The following is an 18,429-nucleotide window of genomic DNA, read 5'->3' as shown; positions in this document are numbered from 1 at the left end:
CCACCAGAGAACTCTCGAGAGCGACACGGTGCTGTAACCGCCATAGACAGGCCGCGGGCGAAAAGGCCATAAACAGTAGGCCATAGTGAGGGACATCCGTTGCGTCCAACCATACTGCTTCGCTATTTTGCGGCTGCAGTCAGCCTGCCGTAACAGGCAATGCTACAGCACGAACACAATTAGTCAATAGCAAAGAGTGCTGCTGTTGTTGTTCATCGATGCCGGAAAGAGTGGCGGCGATTTACAGAGAAAAGATGAGCTCAGCATTTGCAAACACAACAGGTGTCCACATGGTACTATCGTGCCGCATCTTAGAATAGAAAAAAGGAGAAAACACGAGGAAGAGAAAAAGACAGATTGTAGTTCAGAGAAGCCCGGCACGGTCCATCTCGATTAGCTTAGCCAGCCGTCGGTCAATAGAGAGATAGACCAGGTTCGGGGATGGGACGGGCGCGGTAGGGGCCACTTCCTGCTTCAATATCTTCTGGCTGGTTTCAATCGATTTCAGCCACGGCGGCACTTATACGGCCGTGCTATGGCTGGCGTAGGGTCAGTCCCCCATTCGATAGTGGGTCTAGTGGCTAGGTTGGTTGGTGCCGACTTGGCCGGCCCTGCAAAATGGACCAGTGGCAAGTAGTTCTTTGGCAGCTAGGCCAGTGCGTTGCTGCATCAGGTCCAGCTACATCTTGAAGCCCGCGCACAGCTACAAGGGTCGGACGCATCCCAAATATTGCCACGGAAGCGTACTGCCCCGACTGCACTAGATTTCTGTCCGCCCGTCTGTCTGTCTATCTCACTGTTGTATGCAACGGAACTACCATAAGGAAGAAACGCATTCCTCTGCACGATAAAAAGCTATTCTCACTAAGAAATTGCTTCACCGGACTTGTATGCATATATGTACTTACACTGATATCGGCATCAGCAGGAAAAATAGAAAAGCAGCGATTTAGAGTTTCGCTAGGTAAGTTCATAGATAAAAGTAAATCCTTTCAAGCAGAGAAGACATGAGCATATTTTACATGACGTGTAGCATATAAGTTAAAGGAAACAGGTAAATATTAACCGTTAGGTACGTTGAACAGATGTCCTATTGACTTTTAGAAATTGCTTGTAGTAATTGGTAAACATACAATTTTTTCATGTTCTTTTCGATAAGTTTTTGGTACAAGATTTTGGTAGGGATTGATCGAGGCAATACTAACATAGTTAACTGAATATTTATATATATATATATAAAGAAAATGAATTGTTAACGTGCAGCCAGAGGAAATCTCTATTAAATACAATACATAACCATCTCTAAAATGGATAGCTCCATAAGTAAATAACGTTGTTAGACTGATTTGATTAATATTCTAGTCAATGAAACGATAAAAACGGTTCCCTGTGGCGAATAAATGCTCTTCACAAAAGGCTCGCCTTCACGAATTGAGTAAAAGCAACAGTCGAAAGTACACAAGCATAATACAATCAATGCTACCCCATCGCGCTAAAATTATTCTATCTTTAAGCAGGCTTTAAGTTTAAGGCTCGTTTTACTACCATTTGCCTCGTACACATCCAGGTGACAAAAAAACTAACTGTTATTGCGACCTTTGTTGATCGCTGAGACAGGTCTCTTAACTACATAACAAACAACGGCCTGTGTTGAAGCTGACGTAGCCAATATTAAATCGATCATTACTTGCCCGATGAATATTCACTATGAACCTTAGAGACTCGATGGACCGCTACTTTAATTAGATTTCCCTCGGCACCCGAATAATTCGTTATCGGCAACAGTGATCGGTTGTGCTACCGGCCTAAAGGTGTTTTCCAACCTTGTCACTTTGTAGGGGGGCATCTACTCGACTCTTCCTTATTCCTCAGAAGCATTTTGCTTTGCGGTCGACAGTGAAAAGGTTTGTACCCGTCCGTGACCGATATGATGATCCATTGCCTTAACCGCTAGGCGCCAGGCTCGAATTTTGGCACTGCGTACGTTATTATACACGACGTGGTAATTTGCAACGTTTAAAGAGAGTCTCCAGAAAGAACTTCTATGCGCACTATAATTGAATCTCTAACCCCAAACAAACATGTAAAATTGTTATAGATGAGTAAATGGTTGGACTGACCCAAAATACCATATAGTATGCCAAATGGACAAGATCATGACAGGTAACTGATAGCTCTGCAAATGTTTGTTGCATTGAGAGATAAAGATAAGATATCCATGCTTACGTCAACAACAACTTGTTAAAATTAAACGTTCGTATTCAAAAATTTAAATTTTGAGTATTTTTAGACGATTTGTTGTAATTTAGAATGCACGCTTGCGTATTAGGCCAAATTCTTAGACATACGAGCCTCTCAATAATAGTTCAACTAAAGGGACAGGCAATGAGGTAACGATTTAAATTACTGTCCTACACTTAGCTGTATTAGATACTATAGGGTTACGTGCGCAACTATACATTTGATATGGGACCATGCTAACTTGTTGGGAGGAGAACAAAGCCCCAGTTATTTTTTAAGGAACACTCATGTGTGTTCATTACTTGACGATGGTTGACAAATACGATGACTGGGATAACTTTGCGCACGTGCAATTATGCCCTTATGGAGTTATATCGTACGCGACATTTTATGGGATTGATTAGTGCTAACCGCCGACATAATCAAGAAGCCATTTTAGCTTTCTCCAATACGCTTTTTAGCGAAAAAAAAAACTAGCAGCGACCGAAATAGTACATACTATATACCTGAGTAGAAAAAAATACACAAGGTGAATTCGTAATGAAGCAGCTCTTTCACACAATTCAAATTATTATTGTACGTATTATATTTGCTATAGCCATTTACTATGGGTCATAAAATATGGGGTATTAAAAAGAAGTAAAGTCGAAGCTCTGGGTCGAAAAGCCAGTCGTGCGTTATTCAATTTCGTTTCAGTAAATAGCTACTTATCCGACCTGTGGTCAAACGATATAGGGAATGATCTCTCATACAGTAACTGTTCCGTATAACGCTTATGTAGTCTAAATACAACGTTTTTTCCTTGAAGCCAGCCAGCTAGCTAGCCAGCCTAGGTGCATTCCGCCTACACAAAGAGCTCTAGCTAGATAAGCCAATTCCATGACAAGTCGTTTTTATCTCGGTGACACTTTCACGGATATCTTTCAAGCCTGTTTATTCACTATATTTCTACTAGGACCATAGCGGTATTCCGCATAATACCGTAAACATTCGTAGCAGGTGTTATCATCTTATGCAAGTGGCCGGCATAATAATTTCCACCTCTGGGATGCGTATGAGGACACCTCGTCGCCTATCAGGCCGAAGCGTTTCACAGGATAACATGTCTCCTTTCGCTAACAAGGTAGATATTTCGGCACGTGGCATCAAGTTGGCCTATTTGTGGCAAATATTTCATGCGCTTGTTGGTGCAATGCCCAAAACCCTGAATACAAATTTGATCCAGTTATGTAGCTGCTTTGTAGCTTCATAAGGCCAGGCCGTGTCTTTGAGGCAGCGAAGTTACAGCGTAATACGTATAACGATTGTTTAATTAGTAAAGTCAAATCGACAGACATGATATAACTAATTCAACTGACAATCCTCAATAAGGTGACGAACTTACACGCATATTCGTCCATCAATTAGCAATCTCAGTTATTCAGCTATATTCCACGGAACGCTTTAGAACCATCAGCAGCATCATGTAAATTCTCCACACACTGCGAATTGTTTTACGAATTTATGTTACATTAAACCATGTAGCACATTTTTTCGTAGCGAAATTAGGTACAAGGTAAGATGTGTTCTAGTATTAATTTAAAGCAACCGAAAATTGAAGCACTCATATAAATTTTTTCAAAAAATAGCATTTTTTTGTAAATCTACATTGTGTATTGCTGTCGTATGCAGTGAGCGTATTAGATACTGTATTTGCGTAGCTACTAAATCATCTTGTTTGTAGTCCCAAATAAAAAGAGGATTATTAACGTTTATGAGACCATGTTGGTCATACAACCGTTTACCCAAGTCCTCCTTGTCAGAAACATAACGCTATAGGCAGCTCGCCACCATCCGGTCTTCGACCGTTCTTTCCCTTAATGAAATCATAAGCTTCTTTTGCATTTGTGTTAGTTGCGTAATAATATGATTACTTTGATATTTTCTCATTTATATAATTTATCACTTATATAATTATTTTATTATACCTCAAGATTATAACTCTGGGCCAGTTTGAATTCGTTCAGGTTCACATAAGAATCTGATGCGATCTTCTAGTCCGTTTTTAGTTGTCATTAATAGTCTCCTGATTACTAAGCCATGGCTAGGTCTATCGAAATGTGTATTTTTTACTTTGATTGTTTTTTTTTATTTATTTTAATAACAAAATCAATTAAACCATGATTTTTTTAGTTTTTTTCAACATCCAAATATAGGCCTATTTTGTTTATTAAAAATTAGACGAACTGTATCTACATGAGATTTGTTTAGGTTCTAAGTAGAACAAAATACACAGTCGAAATAATTTCTAGCATTTAGTCAATGAAAATTGGTTGATTAATAATTGGTCACTCCTTAGACAAACGCTTTTAGACTTCTCGGCGATTCAATTGGGCTGAACCATGCTCGGCTATCCGAAACAATTGTAAGCTAAACAATTCCTAGATCTAGTGCTATCTTTTACTGCTTTAATATACCACTGAGTATCAAATATGCAAGAGGCTTGCTATATTATATCATATACTGCCTATTTATTTAGATTTGTATGTGTTATCCAAGAAACGAAAAATGTGATTCGAGTTTTGGTCTCAAGTTCATGAATATAAACACATAAGCATATATAAGTAGCACCACCTCGGAGCTTTTTATACACACTGTTTATTCTGCTTCTCGAGTATTATTAATAACTTAATTTCAATGAATGTTGCGAGTTGTTTAGGATTATCGGCATAGATAACAGTGGGACGTTTCAAAGTCTTTATTCATTTATGTGGGTGACCATGCGAGTAACGCTGTCGAGCAAAAACCTGCCAGTCCTACAAGTTATAACACATTTAAAAATTTAATTCACAAATTCACAATGAACTCACTTGTTAAAGATCCTTGCAACGTAAAAACATATACTGTTTTACGTACTGTTTACGTCCCATATACACAAAATTAAAAGCGTGGCAAATTATTTGCAACTAACATCATCTAAAAATCATAGCTACATGTCTAGGTTGTATTTTTACCTATGTATATTTACATGTATGTTGATGTAAAGTGTATGGCGATTATACAAATACACGTAATCTTCAAGGACTTAAATTTCTAAAAAGGCTTTTCCCAGTCCTACACTTTTTCTAGCGACTAGTTACCCTTAGCAACGTAATAGCTTGATAGCCTTTTTTATCGTTTAGTTTCGCTGACTGGATCTATTTTCCAGGGTAAGTTTAGCAGTATTTTCCAAACCTCTTTATTAAACGGAAAAGGATTTTAGTCTCGGGATAATCATTCTCAAGTCAGGCTTTTTAGAGCAAGAACAACGGTTGCGCTATTAGCTAGTTTTATTTTCTTGTATACGTTTGCCTCACATTACGTTGTATCGATGACTAATGCAATTAATAAGGTAACATAAAATGGTAATGATCATATTAAATCGCTACCAGTCAACTTGCAACGTAAAGGGATTAAATTGACCTGAACCCCATAACGTTAAGAATCATCTAATGTATTGAACCTGTGATTCCGTAAAGCATTTGAAAAATAAATATCATCATCAAAATAATCATCATATACGATTACCTGTTTTGAGCCCGTTCTATTAAGTGACTGAAATGCCACAAAGCGTAGAGAAAACATTTACATCATGAAGTATTGTCTTCATCCAGTTGCAGAATTTTTTTGATGGCCGATGTCACCTTTGCTGTACTCACCAGATTCATTATGCCAATATAAAAAGCACTCGATGAAGATTAAATGTGTTGTCACGAAGATTGCCTGTGTACTCAAGTGCCGCCAAATGTGACGTGGAAAGGCCTATCGCTAGAAACGTCAACGCTGATGAAGTACCTGTTGTGACAATACACATATAACGATTTCAGGAAAAATACAATGTATACTGTGTTCAACAGTTTAGTTCAATAAATGATCCACTCAGAATACAATCAGGCTTTAACGTTCATCAAAATAAATTAATTTTCGAGGTACATAAATAGAGCTTAAAACGATTTTCTCAGTAGCATTTGCTTTACGCTTATCTATAAATAGGAGGAACTGCTTCACATACGAAACTGCAAAGTTAGTGCGAAGGCTTGATATTGGATTGATCTTTCGTTTGCTGCATTGTATCCTATCAAGAATGCATCACTGGTAAATGGTAGCTGAGTGCGGTCAGACAGCGTTGCGTGCCGCATTCTCGTAGGGAAAAGGGCACCGTCAGAGACCAAATGCCCTTGGCGAAATCTACAGTAGCAGGCAGTTTATAGATCCCTATTGCTGAACTACGATCTCAGCCCCGAAATAGCGAAATAATGGAAACTGTTTTAGCTGTATGCCGACGATGACGTAGTGGTAATTCAATTGTGTATCAGAGTTTCAGAGTGGTTCAGGGTTGGGACGGGATACCAGCACATGTTGTTTCGGGCTGTATGCCAACTGCTTAAGGCAATACTGGACGTGAAACACTTATAATGTACACTGCATGTATTTTAGTTAGTAGGTGGGAGCTGCAAATCTGTTTAATACGTATTACGGCTGAAATACTCTATGCAATTTCGTACGGCCACAATATAGTTTAAGACGGAAAGCCCGAACTATCCATCAGAACTCCAGCAATGAAAATGTTGTCGCTGATTAAGAACGGGTTATTTTAGGTGCCTTTTTAACACTACCATTCAACAGATAGACAGATAGTCTTTGTGGATATTATCATTTATTTCGAAAACACTGAATAGTGTTCAATTGTGATTTTTAATCACATGTTTTATTGGAGGTTAGCTTCTCACAGGACCTATGTACATATTGGCTCCCAAAACAAAGGGCATACGTGGGTGACACAGACCATCATCGTTTTATCAACGTCCATCTAGAGGCGACGGTATCGCATATCTTTTTCAACTCTTTTGCTTTTTTTGTGTTTTTTTTTTTTTTTTGTTTTTTTTTTGTGTTTTGATGTGTTTACTATGTAATATCAAAGCTGACGCATATCAAACAAACCATTGCTGTGACATTGTCTAGAAAGGGCATTTTTGTGGGTAACTATTTAAAGGCGCTAACTTCTCATTTGTCCGTTTTCAGTGAACGTACACTGAGGCACAGTATGATCGATGAACAAGTCAGAAAATAAGAAAAACAAAGACTAACTATGAATCCTACCAAATTTGCAACCTTAACATAACGGGTTTCAGCTGGTAGTCGTCGGACGATCACCGTCCGCCATGCGACCGCCTGGTCCCGAGGGTGTATGACCCAGAGCTTGCTCAAGATGAGAAGAAACTATTATCCAGGGTAGGCCATGCATGCGCTGTTCCAAGTATAACACTGTTGCAGTGCTGACGGTGAAGCGGACCCCTTGTCTAAACCCTCCTTGAAGTGGCGACGTAGACGAGAGTGTGCATCGTTCAAGCGGTAAACTGGACAATGGAACGTCTCATGAGTGAGGTTGTTGAATACCTGTTTATAATTCAGCTGTTCCGAAGCAATAAGATGATCCTATTGTCGTACGACCAACAAAGAAGATAAGAAGAGTTAAGTCCTGGAAGCCAAGAGGTAGGTTTGTGCCCATGACGGTTTTCCTGCAAGTTGGCTACTATGAGTCCATGGAACTAGAAAAAAAACTCTTGCATCTCGGTAATGGAAAAGAGAGCCGACCTAGCTCTAAACTTCGCTCACTATTTGTTCCTCTTTTTTCCGCAGACTGCAAATTAAGCGGCAAGGCGTTAATGTTAAAATCGATTCTAGACGACGTATCTTTGCGTGCTCCCGTTATCACGCACCCGACGGCAAGTTGTCAAAAGTGATCCGTACAGACAGAAAGAAGTTATCAGGAAAACCGCGTCCATCTTGACAGAAGAATAAACCTTTTTTAAAAGTTAGAATCCTGAAAAGCAGAGAAGTTGCAAACCGTGGATAAACATGTGTTCCACCGAAAAGCTTCACACGAGTTGCGCCGTATGAATGAACCACAGCCAACTCGCGTGAATTTTGTGAACTCGGTGTCAGAACCATTCCACAGACTGTGTTCTTTTACGGTGGTATATGGATATGTAAACAGGTATTCATGAAAATAATAGGGGTTCTCCGGGTTTCGTGCTGGACAGTTTTGTGCAGTGTTTAGTTGCAGAATGGACGCCCGCCACCGAATTGGAGTGAGGTTTTCGTAAGTGTACAACTTGCGTGACCCCTGTGGTGAAAGACGATTGAAAGAAAAAGCTGTTTCTATATGTGTAGAGTCTAGTCAGTATATATATATATATACACTGACTAGGCTGTTCGATGCGTGCTCACACACCCCGACTCAACATCCATGTGAGAACACTTCATCCTCATGACATGCTTTGTGCCGACAATTTTGTCGTCTTTGGAAAGATTTGATTGCATGTCGACCAAGCTCTCGCAAGGGTTTCGTTATACTTCGATGACGCACGACTGATCATCAATATTGCTAAACGGAGGTCATGAACGTCTGTCGAAATCGCCTTGCTGCCACTGACACGCTGCACACAGGTACTCACGGCCTTAAAATACGTAATCAGCTGCAAGTACCCGTGAGTGCTTGCCACGAAAAGGGGAATTTTTTGCAGAGCACATCATGGACAGAGTACGACGAGCAACTATGGTAAGTGTTAATATACAAACTCCCTACAGACTTTTCTTACGAATGGCCTTGACCCACTTTGAAATTAAACCGGCCTTGGTGGCATTCTATGGAGTTCAAGTAGTATGGGAACACCTCCTGTCGGCACAACTCGAAAGACGCTAACAAATTAAACCTGGGTCCCTAAAAGGCGTTTATTGTTAAGCAGATACGTACTACTTCTGAGCTACTAGCAACGATTTATAAAAAATCTAAAACCCAGAGCCAAACTACCTACTAATTCTGCTAAAATTTATCGTTGCATGGGAGAGGTAAATGCCGAAGATTAATTTTGACTTTTAATGATACCGGGGTAGTGACCGATGAAGCCTGAAGAGGGCTAAACAGGACTAACTGACGTATAGTTACTCACATTGCGACGTATCGGTTTCACTGTATACGCAACGCTAGGTCTTCATTTGCCAAACGTTACGTGCCTCTCTGTAAGACGTAATGGAATATGTCCCCGTAGCTAAGCAGCGTCACACGTTGCCGTACCTTTGCTAAGCAGTCCCTTGGACGGTACACATCGATTATGAATCCTTGAATATATAATTCAACTATACTTTTATACTAGATATAACATTTAATTAACACATACGTTGTTGATTTCTTATCACTGGCAAATAATAATAATTCTTCTAACATTTTAGTAACGTTTCACAGACGGACCGTACAAACACAATCAGAAACAGAGGTGAAATCGTATTTGAATACTGTTTTATCGGATCTCACGATACCTATCGGTATTGAAATTCATGATATAGTTAAAAAGGCAGATGGGTATGTGTGCTATCAGTTGCTTAGGCACGTTAGGCCGCCAAAATGTGTAGTAATAGCAAGCATGCTGAGCACGATTCTGCTCCAGAGACCTTTTTGGTGGCATTCGGTGACGCTTGGCATTCGCCCCATGGCGTGACACAAGTGCCATCGTCACGTAATGCAGTAATTCGTCTTGTCTTTTTCGGATTTTGGTTGAGTCTATTGAAAGCTGATATTGTGAGCGGCCAATTATAGCGAGACCTTGTAGCATTTAAGAGATCCCGCCTGCTACCGTTACCGGCCCGTTGCATATTTTCTCTGTTCATGTCGTCGTTATAGTTAATATGCTTGCGACTGATACCCCCGTTTTTGCTAATGTTGACATTTGTCATTCAAAAGTCAAGCTGTCGCCAATGTCACCACAAATACAACTGCTGCCACCGTATTGAATATGCTCCAACAGATCACCAATAGCCGCAGGCCGAGCTGTTCGGATTTACCAGGATCGACCGCGGCGTCATCACTGGCTTCGCACATAAGCTCCTTTTTCCCGCAAAGTCCTAGGCCCCGTTCCTCATCGCCAGTTCCGCCCAACTTTGAACAACTACTGATTGCCCCCCCCCCCCCCCCCCCCCCCCCCCCCCCCCCCCCCCCCCACCGCTATTGACACGACGTACGCGTGCACACGTAAATTCGTCGTATTATGTCTAAGTGTCGCTTTTAGGGTGTTTGTCATCGGTGCTTACTTCACCCCGATGTTAATACCGGGTTTCTCATCCCCTTCCATTTCAGTCTCAGTTTCGGATCGTCTCGCTCGATCAGGCAGACAGACGGATGGCCAGACAAGTAGGATTCTTTTTATCTTTCTACGACGACGACCAGCACTGCTCCAACGGTGGCAACAATGAATACGAAGGGAAACTTGTTGTCAAATATTTACCAAGTGCCGCCACCGCCGCCGGAGCAGCGGTGCCACCTTCGATGATGGTTTCAGCTCGTTCGCTGGGGCAGACTGGGGTGGCCTTCGCAGTCGTCAGTCGGGTCAACAATATCCTCAATGACTGTGTACATATGCGTGTGATGCGTTGGATGCCGCCGCTCCTGCTGTTTGTAGCAATTTTAGCGATGAAGGCGACGGGGCAGAGAGAATGCGTGAACGATGAGCGTTTGGCTGACATATTTTGTTTTTTTACTTACCTTTGTACGCACATGTGTGTTTTGGATAGCGAAAATAGTTACCGCAGCTTCTGCGTAGCAGTTACTGGGACTGATTGAAGTGATTCCGTGAGAAACGGCTGAAGCGTTGGTGTTATCAATACTGTACACAGATATTGCAGAAAGTGTTAGTAATATAAATATTACCTAGGCGAGGCTACAGTCATTCAAATGCCGTAAACCCATAGATTTAGGTACATACAGGTGTACGCGGAAGATTGGTGACAATTCAGGAAAACAAGGCATCGCTTGAAAAGCTCTCATTGGCGTAGATCCTTTGCAAGCAGCAAAACACGTGCCTTTTAATATGTATGTGATACCATGCGACTGAGCAACAGAGGCCAGCTAGTAAGAAAAGGCTACTATTTGTCTATGTCTGTTCGAACGATAGGCCATAATTTGTTTGAAAAGAGTGTGCTTTTAGTTCCTCGATATCACACCATACCTATAAATCGCCGCAAAGCAGAGCTATTTGAAATGCCCAAAGGTGTAATGACGATGGGAACATAGCGTGATATACATTCCACATTTCCAAATTTTCGTTTCCAATGACGACAGTATAGAGCCAGGCTGGGCCTCTGCGTAGGGGCAGCGCGCCTGGGACAAACCCAGTAACACCCACTTCAGCTGTCACTTTACATATTTCCGTACGGCACCTTGCTCGGCACAGTCTGCACACTTCTGCTAAGTGCCAATATTAACAGTCATCGAAATCGCGACAACAGCACCAGTGCGTCTTACGTCATAGGTCACCACATCCGTCTACAGAACGCCCATTCCATCTCTGTCTTGACGTGGCTGTAACAGTTATGCCAATAATAATAGCGGTAGTTGTAGAATTATTTATGGTTTATTGTTGTGGGATTGTGCGGTACGATGCGGCTTACTCACCCTTGCCTTCGTATTCAAGCCTCTTCTTATAAGAGAAACTAAGCTACGATCAGAGGAATACCCGACGTGAGTCTTCACGGGGCAACATTTCGGTTTTTGTTGAATACCTGCCAGTGCTAAATGTAATTAGTGCGCGGACTTGCACGTTAAGGATACCGAATTTCACGATGATGACATCGCCGTCATCATTGAGATCGTTGAAATCGGGATCGTCAATGTGTTTGAACCTCGGAACAACGCATACATTGATCGTCGTGCTTGTCACTTTTGGCCTTGTGCTTTTCGACGTGAACGTGGTAACGGCAGCAGGAGATGGACTAGTTCAACGGGATATCGACTCTATCAGGAATAAGTTTGGTGCGTTCACGCTGAAATCAATGATAACATCGTTAAATATTGATACGGCGGCTCGAAACCGAGAGTACATGCCTGCATGCTACAGAATTTATGTGTCTTTACGCGTTTTTTTGGTTGAGTTATTCGTTCTATAATTATATAGGGGCTGTCTAAGAATCCTTGTTGTAATTATCTAGAAGTTAAATTTTAGGGGCCCATAAAATAACCATCTACTTCGCGTTTCATATCGCGTCGACTTTGAGACAGAATCTGATCTAGTTTTACGTCAGTCTATTTAACACTGTACTAAAGTTGAACTCTTATTTCGAGCAGAGAATGAATTTTATCGAGTAGATTGAGCCTTAATACGTATAGTTACGTCCTTAAATATATCAGGTTTAAGGGGTACTACTAATTACTGACGTTACGTCAGTGCCCAGATATGCTAGAAATGGAAATACAATACAATTGATACAATGATGCGGTTTATTTATAAGATATTAAGCTGTACCTGAAAATGTCTATTTATCGTTTAATTTCCCTGTGCTGATATGGCCTTCATCCACTTCGTTAGACGAGGTGGCCATAAGGCTCAAAAATACATACATACATATTGCTCACGACGGCACCAAACGACAAAATGCGGTCACGTAGTAGGGGCAAGCCATTGGTATCCCTTCAATAGGGACTTCATCAGGAACGACGACCATTCATCAGTTAATGGTTCATCTCGTAAGTTGATTGACCAAAGATCCGTGTAAGCCATTAACACCTGAGCCGGGCCACCACCGAATACGACTGTTATCGTTACAATATTGCCTTGCTACATGTTGGACCACCTATCGCATATAGACTTCGGCACTCGAACACCACTGTGAGAGCAGACGACTACGACCGTTCTATGTGCGCGCATATCTCCGTTTGATCGCAGCAGGAGTCCATCTTTGCTGCAGGGACCAACCGTATCGACTATATCTAAAACTTGTCAGTGGCCAATTCTGCTCGTATTTCGTGCACATTGTGGCTTTAGCAGCTATAACACAATCGGCTATCAACAGAAGCACTACTGAATGCATTGAACAACTACCTGTAACACAAACAGCAAAGTCCTAGATGGTACTCTACTTATTATAGTACATTTTGCTGCGTTCTGCCTGTAACAGCCACAGGGGTGATGAGCGCTGTACCCCGCGATGTGCGACAGATAGTGCAGTGAGAGACGATCGAGGAACTTTTGGCTTCACAGGAGCATAATGGAAACGATTCTCAATAGGAATTCAAATGTTTTGCATTTTGATGCAGAAAGCGAAGCGCGCGGGCGATCGACACAGAAAAACCCGTAGCTAAACTTTTCTGCCTTTCGCGTTTCTCGTCTTTATTTTTTGAATAGCGACAAGATGAGGAAAAATGGGAGAGTAACTAAAAACATCAGACGCTTGTTCAGAGAGACGTCTATTTCTATATTGCTGTCTGGGCAGGCAGACAAAAGCACGCTAGATTGACTTGTATCAAATCGTACGTAAGCTACACTGAGATCAGCCGTAGCGCGTATACGGTAATTCTTCACATTCAGATTAATTAATTAATCGATCTTAATTGTTTAATAAATAGAAGACCAATATTAATTTCGCGGTGCTTAGCATCGTACTGCACCCATTTGTCGTGCTATTAATGTTTCGTTTTAGTAATATTTTTCGTAAAATGGATGGGAACTATTTACATCTGTAGTTGCTTAATTATTTTCTGATCAAAATTTCAGATATTCAAAAGCAGCTTTTTATAAGCGAACCATCTACAAGAAAATTTTCCTAATGTTGTATTGATGATTTCAATATACAATGTCCTGTATCATGTCATGGACTTCACGAGCTGGCGATACATTCGGTTACTGTTTAAGGCGACCTATATATGCATGGCTATCTGATCCTAAGAAGACGATTTACTTCTGGATGGCGGATTCGTCTGCCCTCCATGTTAGAGAACGTTGAAGATGACTAGAAAAAGACCCCACCGCAATAGCTCACATTACGTTACGAAGGCACCAAGAACACAACGATTATACAAGTATTTAGAAATATTCTCTATAATGATCTTCTAGAGGAACAAGTGGAGGCATGCTTATTAAAGTATAGGTTTCCAAATAACCTAACTTGCTACAGACTGTCATGTATAATTGAAAACTGTCGCGCTTGCTTATACACGCCGTTCCCGATTTTAGAACCAGACCGCAACGTCACGGTGAGTACCCATATCGACGTGGTGCCATCAACAGCCACTACCCCATTAGACCATCCGTCGAGACTACTATCTACTACGAATCCAGTACGACCTAATCGCTTGGATACGCTGCCTGTTATCATGACAGGAAGCGGGAGTGCTTTACCTCCAGACGAATTAACACAACAGTCGAGGTGAGTTTACAACAATTTACTATCGTTCTATATTCTTGTAGCATAATGATACTCAAAAGCATTAGAAATTAAGTCAAAGCACGCTGGAAAGCTGTATCACGTAGATTTGTGTTGTAGATTTAGAACGTCAATAAAGATCAATTCAGCTAGCAGATTTATTTAGGCCATAGTAAAGCGTATGCGGCAACTAAGCTAAGTATAACGGCCGCTAAACTCATTCTAAATTTACGAACAATTTACAGAGAATCGTATCGTGAATTCTATATGGAGGGACAATGCTTCCATCCAACGTCCTATGGCCAATGTTTGGAGTTTATGACATGCTGCCTTCTGCATCGAATTCCTCCGCCCTGCAGTGTTTTAAGACCATGCGGTGTCATGATCAGTACGGTGCCATGTGTCCATATGCCTCCAGTCAAACATCTTTTCCCCTCCCCGTATGTTAGCGATATTCGACGATTATTATTGTTTAAACAAGTAAACTTTACGCTGACTTAGCAAATTACTTATTGACTCTGAATAGGCCTCAAGATGGCGAGACAGGCGGATGGTACCACGGTACTCCTTTTCGTAGCTGGACTAAAGAAGAATACCGAAATATTCCACATTAAATATGCATGTTTCAAGCAACTATCGCTTGTGCAAGTATACCTACCCGCTAGGTTTACTCTATAACGGCACTACTGCATTGTGCACTGCCCGTATCAAACATCCTCACGAATGATATGTTATGCGATCTTTCAGGGGGCATGTTACATTCCCTGAAGATGACACGATTCAACCGACGCGTCGTCCATCACCACCACCATATAACAGTAATAATGCTGAGAGTTCACCTTCACGCAATTTGGATGTCTATCCCCCGCGGCCAATGCCTCGCCCGAGGCCTATTCCAGAACCTCAGCCTGAGCCTAATCCAGAATTCTGGCCACGGCCTGAACCGGCAAAGCCGCTTCCAGTTCCGATTCCAGAGCCTTTTCCTCGACCGTATTTTAAGCCTGTGCCTATATCATTCCCGGAGCCGAGCTATGAACCAATACGCGAACCATATCCACAGTTCATGCCTAAACACTATCCAAGACCGATGCAAGAACTATACCCCAGACCTGTGCCCGAAACAAATCCGAGTGCGATACCCGAACCGATTCCAGAACCACAATTTGAGCCTATCCCAATTTCAGGTAGGAGGAACTTGCCAACTTCATCCTTCGATCGCGCGCATGCCATCATACTACGACTAAAACCGGAAAATGTCATCGAACGAATAGGGGATGCCGTCCTTCTTTCCTATAAGCTCACCTTCCATCCATCATAAGCACGCATGATTAAAAGAAGAACTCTCTTGAAATCACTTACCTCTAGATTTCCTTTAACGGTATATAGTTGTTACGCTCCTGGTACGATGTATAAAGGTGACATAAACGTTTCTACGTGCGGGTTACACATCTAAAAACTTAATCAATCTAGGCAATTTTTCATTTTGTGTCAAATGAGCGCGCCGTTCGTTCACGTTTGCTCGTTCGTCTGTTCCTTACAGAACCAAAGGTTAGCGTTCCTACCCCATATCTGCCACCCTTTCAGTGTCCCGCCCAACGTGGGCGTTTTCCCGATAGCAGAGACTGCCGCCGCTACTGGGAGTGCGTCGGATACCAATCAAAACTGAAACACTGTGACAGCGGTCAACTGTTCGACAAAAATCACCTATGTTGCCTGCCAGCGCATACTGTTTCACTATGTTGAATGCCTAATTGATTTATCAAGAGATTAACTAGGTTAATAGCTAAAAAGATGCCCAAATAGTCAATACAGGGCACACGCTTACATCATAAATTGAACGGTCGAAGTAGGAAGTTAGCTAGCCAGCATTATTGTGGTTCATTGTTCTCTCCGGTATGATCATTCTGCTATCATACTGCACGTTTCATCTCTAAGTCACGTTTGTGTCCATGTCAATAATTGCTTTTCCTTCGACGAGGAACATCTTTGAATGCCCCCCGCCCCAACGGATTTTTGGATAATCTTTTTTTTTTTTTAATTTCTGTAAAGGGCTTAGTAGCCTTATCATTGACAGCGTTACTTCATTCTGAAAGGAGTACTATGTACATTATACAGTACACGCATGTTGTACATATCGATTGCTGGACTCCTTAGATCATGCCTTCGTCGGCTGTACTGTTTGTTCTGTGTTTTAAAGAAATCCTTGTCATGGCTCAGAAACTAGAGAGTAGATGTTTTTGTGGCCGTCCTATGTGCCTTTTGGGATAGTTGTTAAGCTAACCCAGTAACATTTTTTTAATGGTTTTTGTCAAAATTAACTGTATAGATTTAGAGCTAACTTATTAGGGAGTAAGATACACTTTAAATAAAATGTATTTTTGTTGCTAAAAATAGAGTAACAATTTTCCATACAATTTTTTTAGAAAGGTACTCAATTTGATGAAATTAGGAATATGCAAGTGTCTGTTGGTAATCACAATAGTGGCCTCAATTATCTAAACTGTATCTTATTGCTTCGTGCATAATTGTACTTGTCAACATCCAGTTCAGCGCGGGTCGAAACAAACGATCTGTATTTCAGTTTTTCTATACGAGGCCGCTTCTTATACAAGAAATTCTGGTCGCCATATGCCGAGGACTGATTTGCGGCCATTCATTAAAAACTATGCATAAGCCAGTATCATAAGCCGTCAAGGGGAAACGATACCGTAGAACCAGGAGCTCTAGCTTAAAAAATGCTCAAGTTTACTCAATTGAAACGTGCCACGGAATCTGAAGAGGCGTCAGCTTAGACAGAAGCGTAAACCTAGGTTTGGCATTCATGATTAAAGAAGCTGATAAGCAGCGGCACTAGCAGTGACTATCTAAAAGAAATAAAAAACAATATACGTATACAACACAGACAGCGTTGTTGTGTTTTTCGTTACTAGGTGATAGGCTAATCAACACAGTAGTATATGTAGGTTTGCTCGAATTCATTCAACTCATAGGCTACTGCTTGACGCGGAACGTTTAGGTTCACCCAGTATGAAGCAACTTGTCTTTGTGCAACACAAGTAAAGGATAGGCCTAGGAGTTGTTTCAATGCGTTTTCACACGCTCGGTGGTATCCATCGTTACCATGGCTGCCACCTAACGTATCTTCTCACTTGGACAGACTGACTACACGGGGCGAGGGGCATTTCCATAGTGGCTGAGTATGTTAAATGCCTTTTAAAAGCCTCATCTCCGGGGTATTTAATCGTTATAGGAAACAGCGGGACGAAGAGATGTGGACGAGGCCGAACTCGAGGCGCGAATAGCCAAGGATCACATCTGTCATTGGGTGACCGACTGTGCTTGGCAATTGAATGAGCTGATATGCATAAGCTGAAACAAGCAAGCCTTTCCTTTATTGTTCCTAATGTTACCGTAATGTAAACAGCGGATGATTGGTCATACTATGATGATGTGGTACAAAAAATAACAACAAATACATACAGTGAGTGCGTCTTAAATTAAATAACTAAAGCAGAAACAAAAAATGTACTATCTCAGCAAATTTCTACTGGATTCCGTAACCGTTTTCTATAGAATTACTGAGTGCCACGCGAATTGTACTATGAATCGTACTGTTGGAACCTACGATGCACATTACCATACCTTATTAGAAAAGCATCGAAATGTTATCTGCTTCACGCGTTACCTCGTCAACGCCTGACAATGATCCCTCACTATAATATGAGTAGGCCTATTTTAAAATGACATTAAATAGGCTATATTTTTCCTCAAGCTTTCAGTCCTGCATAGAATACCGTCCATGAAATAAATATGGAACAGAACCAATCAAACACGATATATTTCTTATACTGCTTTCCTGAATCCTCTAATTAGGTATGCGGGCTCAGTTGTCCATAGGCTTCATTGATAGCAATTACAATGGACCGAACTAAATTGTAGGCGCGGCGCTATAAAGCGCATAATTGATCCTCTAACATA

The 18,429-nt window shown here is 41.4% G+C and overlaps 1 protein-coding gene across 3 annotated transcripts; it reads left to right on the top strand.

Annotated features, from left to right (window-relative positions):
* The first annotated feature begins 8 nt into the window (after positions 1 to 8).
* On the top strand, positions 9 to 18,273 carry LOC111248311 (uncharacterized). 3 transcript variants are annotated; one of them, XM_086982978.1, is made up of 9 exons: positions 9 to 964; positions 1,839 to 1,904; positions 7,282 to 7,752; positions 7,900 to 8,821; positions 10,394 to 12,064; positions 14,262 to 14,454; positions 14,697 to 14,891; positions 15,199 to 15,635; positions 15,992 to 18,273. In XM_086982978.1, exons 5-9 carry the CDS (start codon positions 11,875 to 11,877, stop codon positions 16,192 to 16,194), a joined length of 1,218 nt encoding a protein of 405 aa, XP_086839104.1. In that variant the 5' UTR covers positions 9 to 964; positions 1,839 to 1,904; positions 7,282 to 7,752; positions 7,900 to 8,821; positions 10,394 to 11,874; the 3' UTR covers positions 16,195 to 18,273. The 3 variants fall into 3 exon arrangements, with proteins under 3 accessions (XP_086839104.1, XP_022656168.1, XP_022656169.1); XM_022800433.2 differs by lacking the exon at positions 1,839 to 1,904; XM_022800434.2 differs by lacking the exons at positions 1,839 to 1,904; positions 14,697 to 14,891.
* The last annotated feature ends 156 nt before the right edge of the window (positions 18,274 to 18,429 follow it).

This window comes from Varroa destructor, unplaced genomic scaffold, assembly GCF_002443255.2.
Source record: "Varroa destructor unplaced genomic scaffold, Vdes_3.0 BEIS01000003.1, whole genome shotgun sequence".
Lineage (NCBI taxonomy): Eukaryota > Metazoa > Arthropoda > Arachnida > Mesostigmata > Varroidae > Varroa > Varroa destructor.
This window is presented reverse-complemented; position numbering and strand designations above follow the sequence as displayed.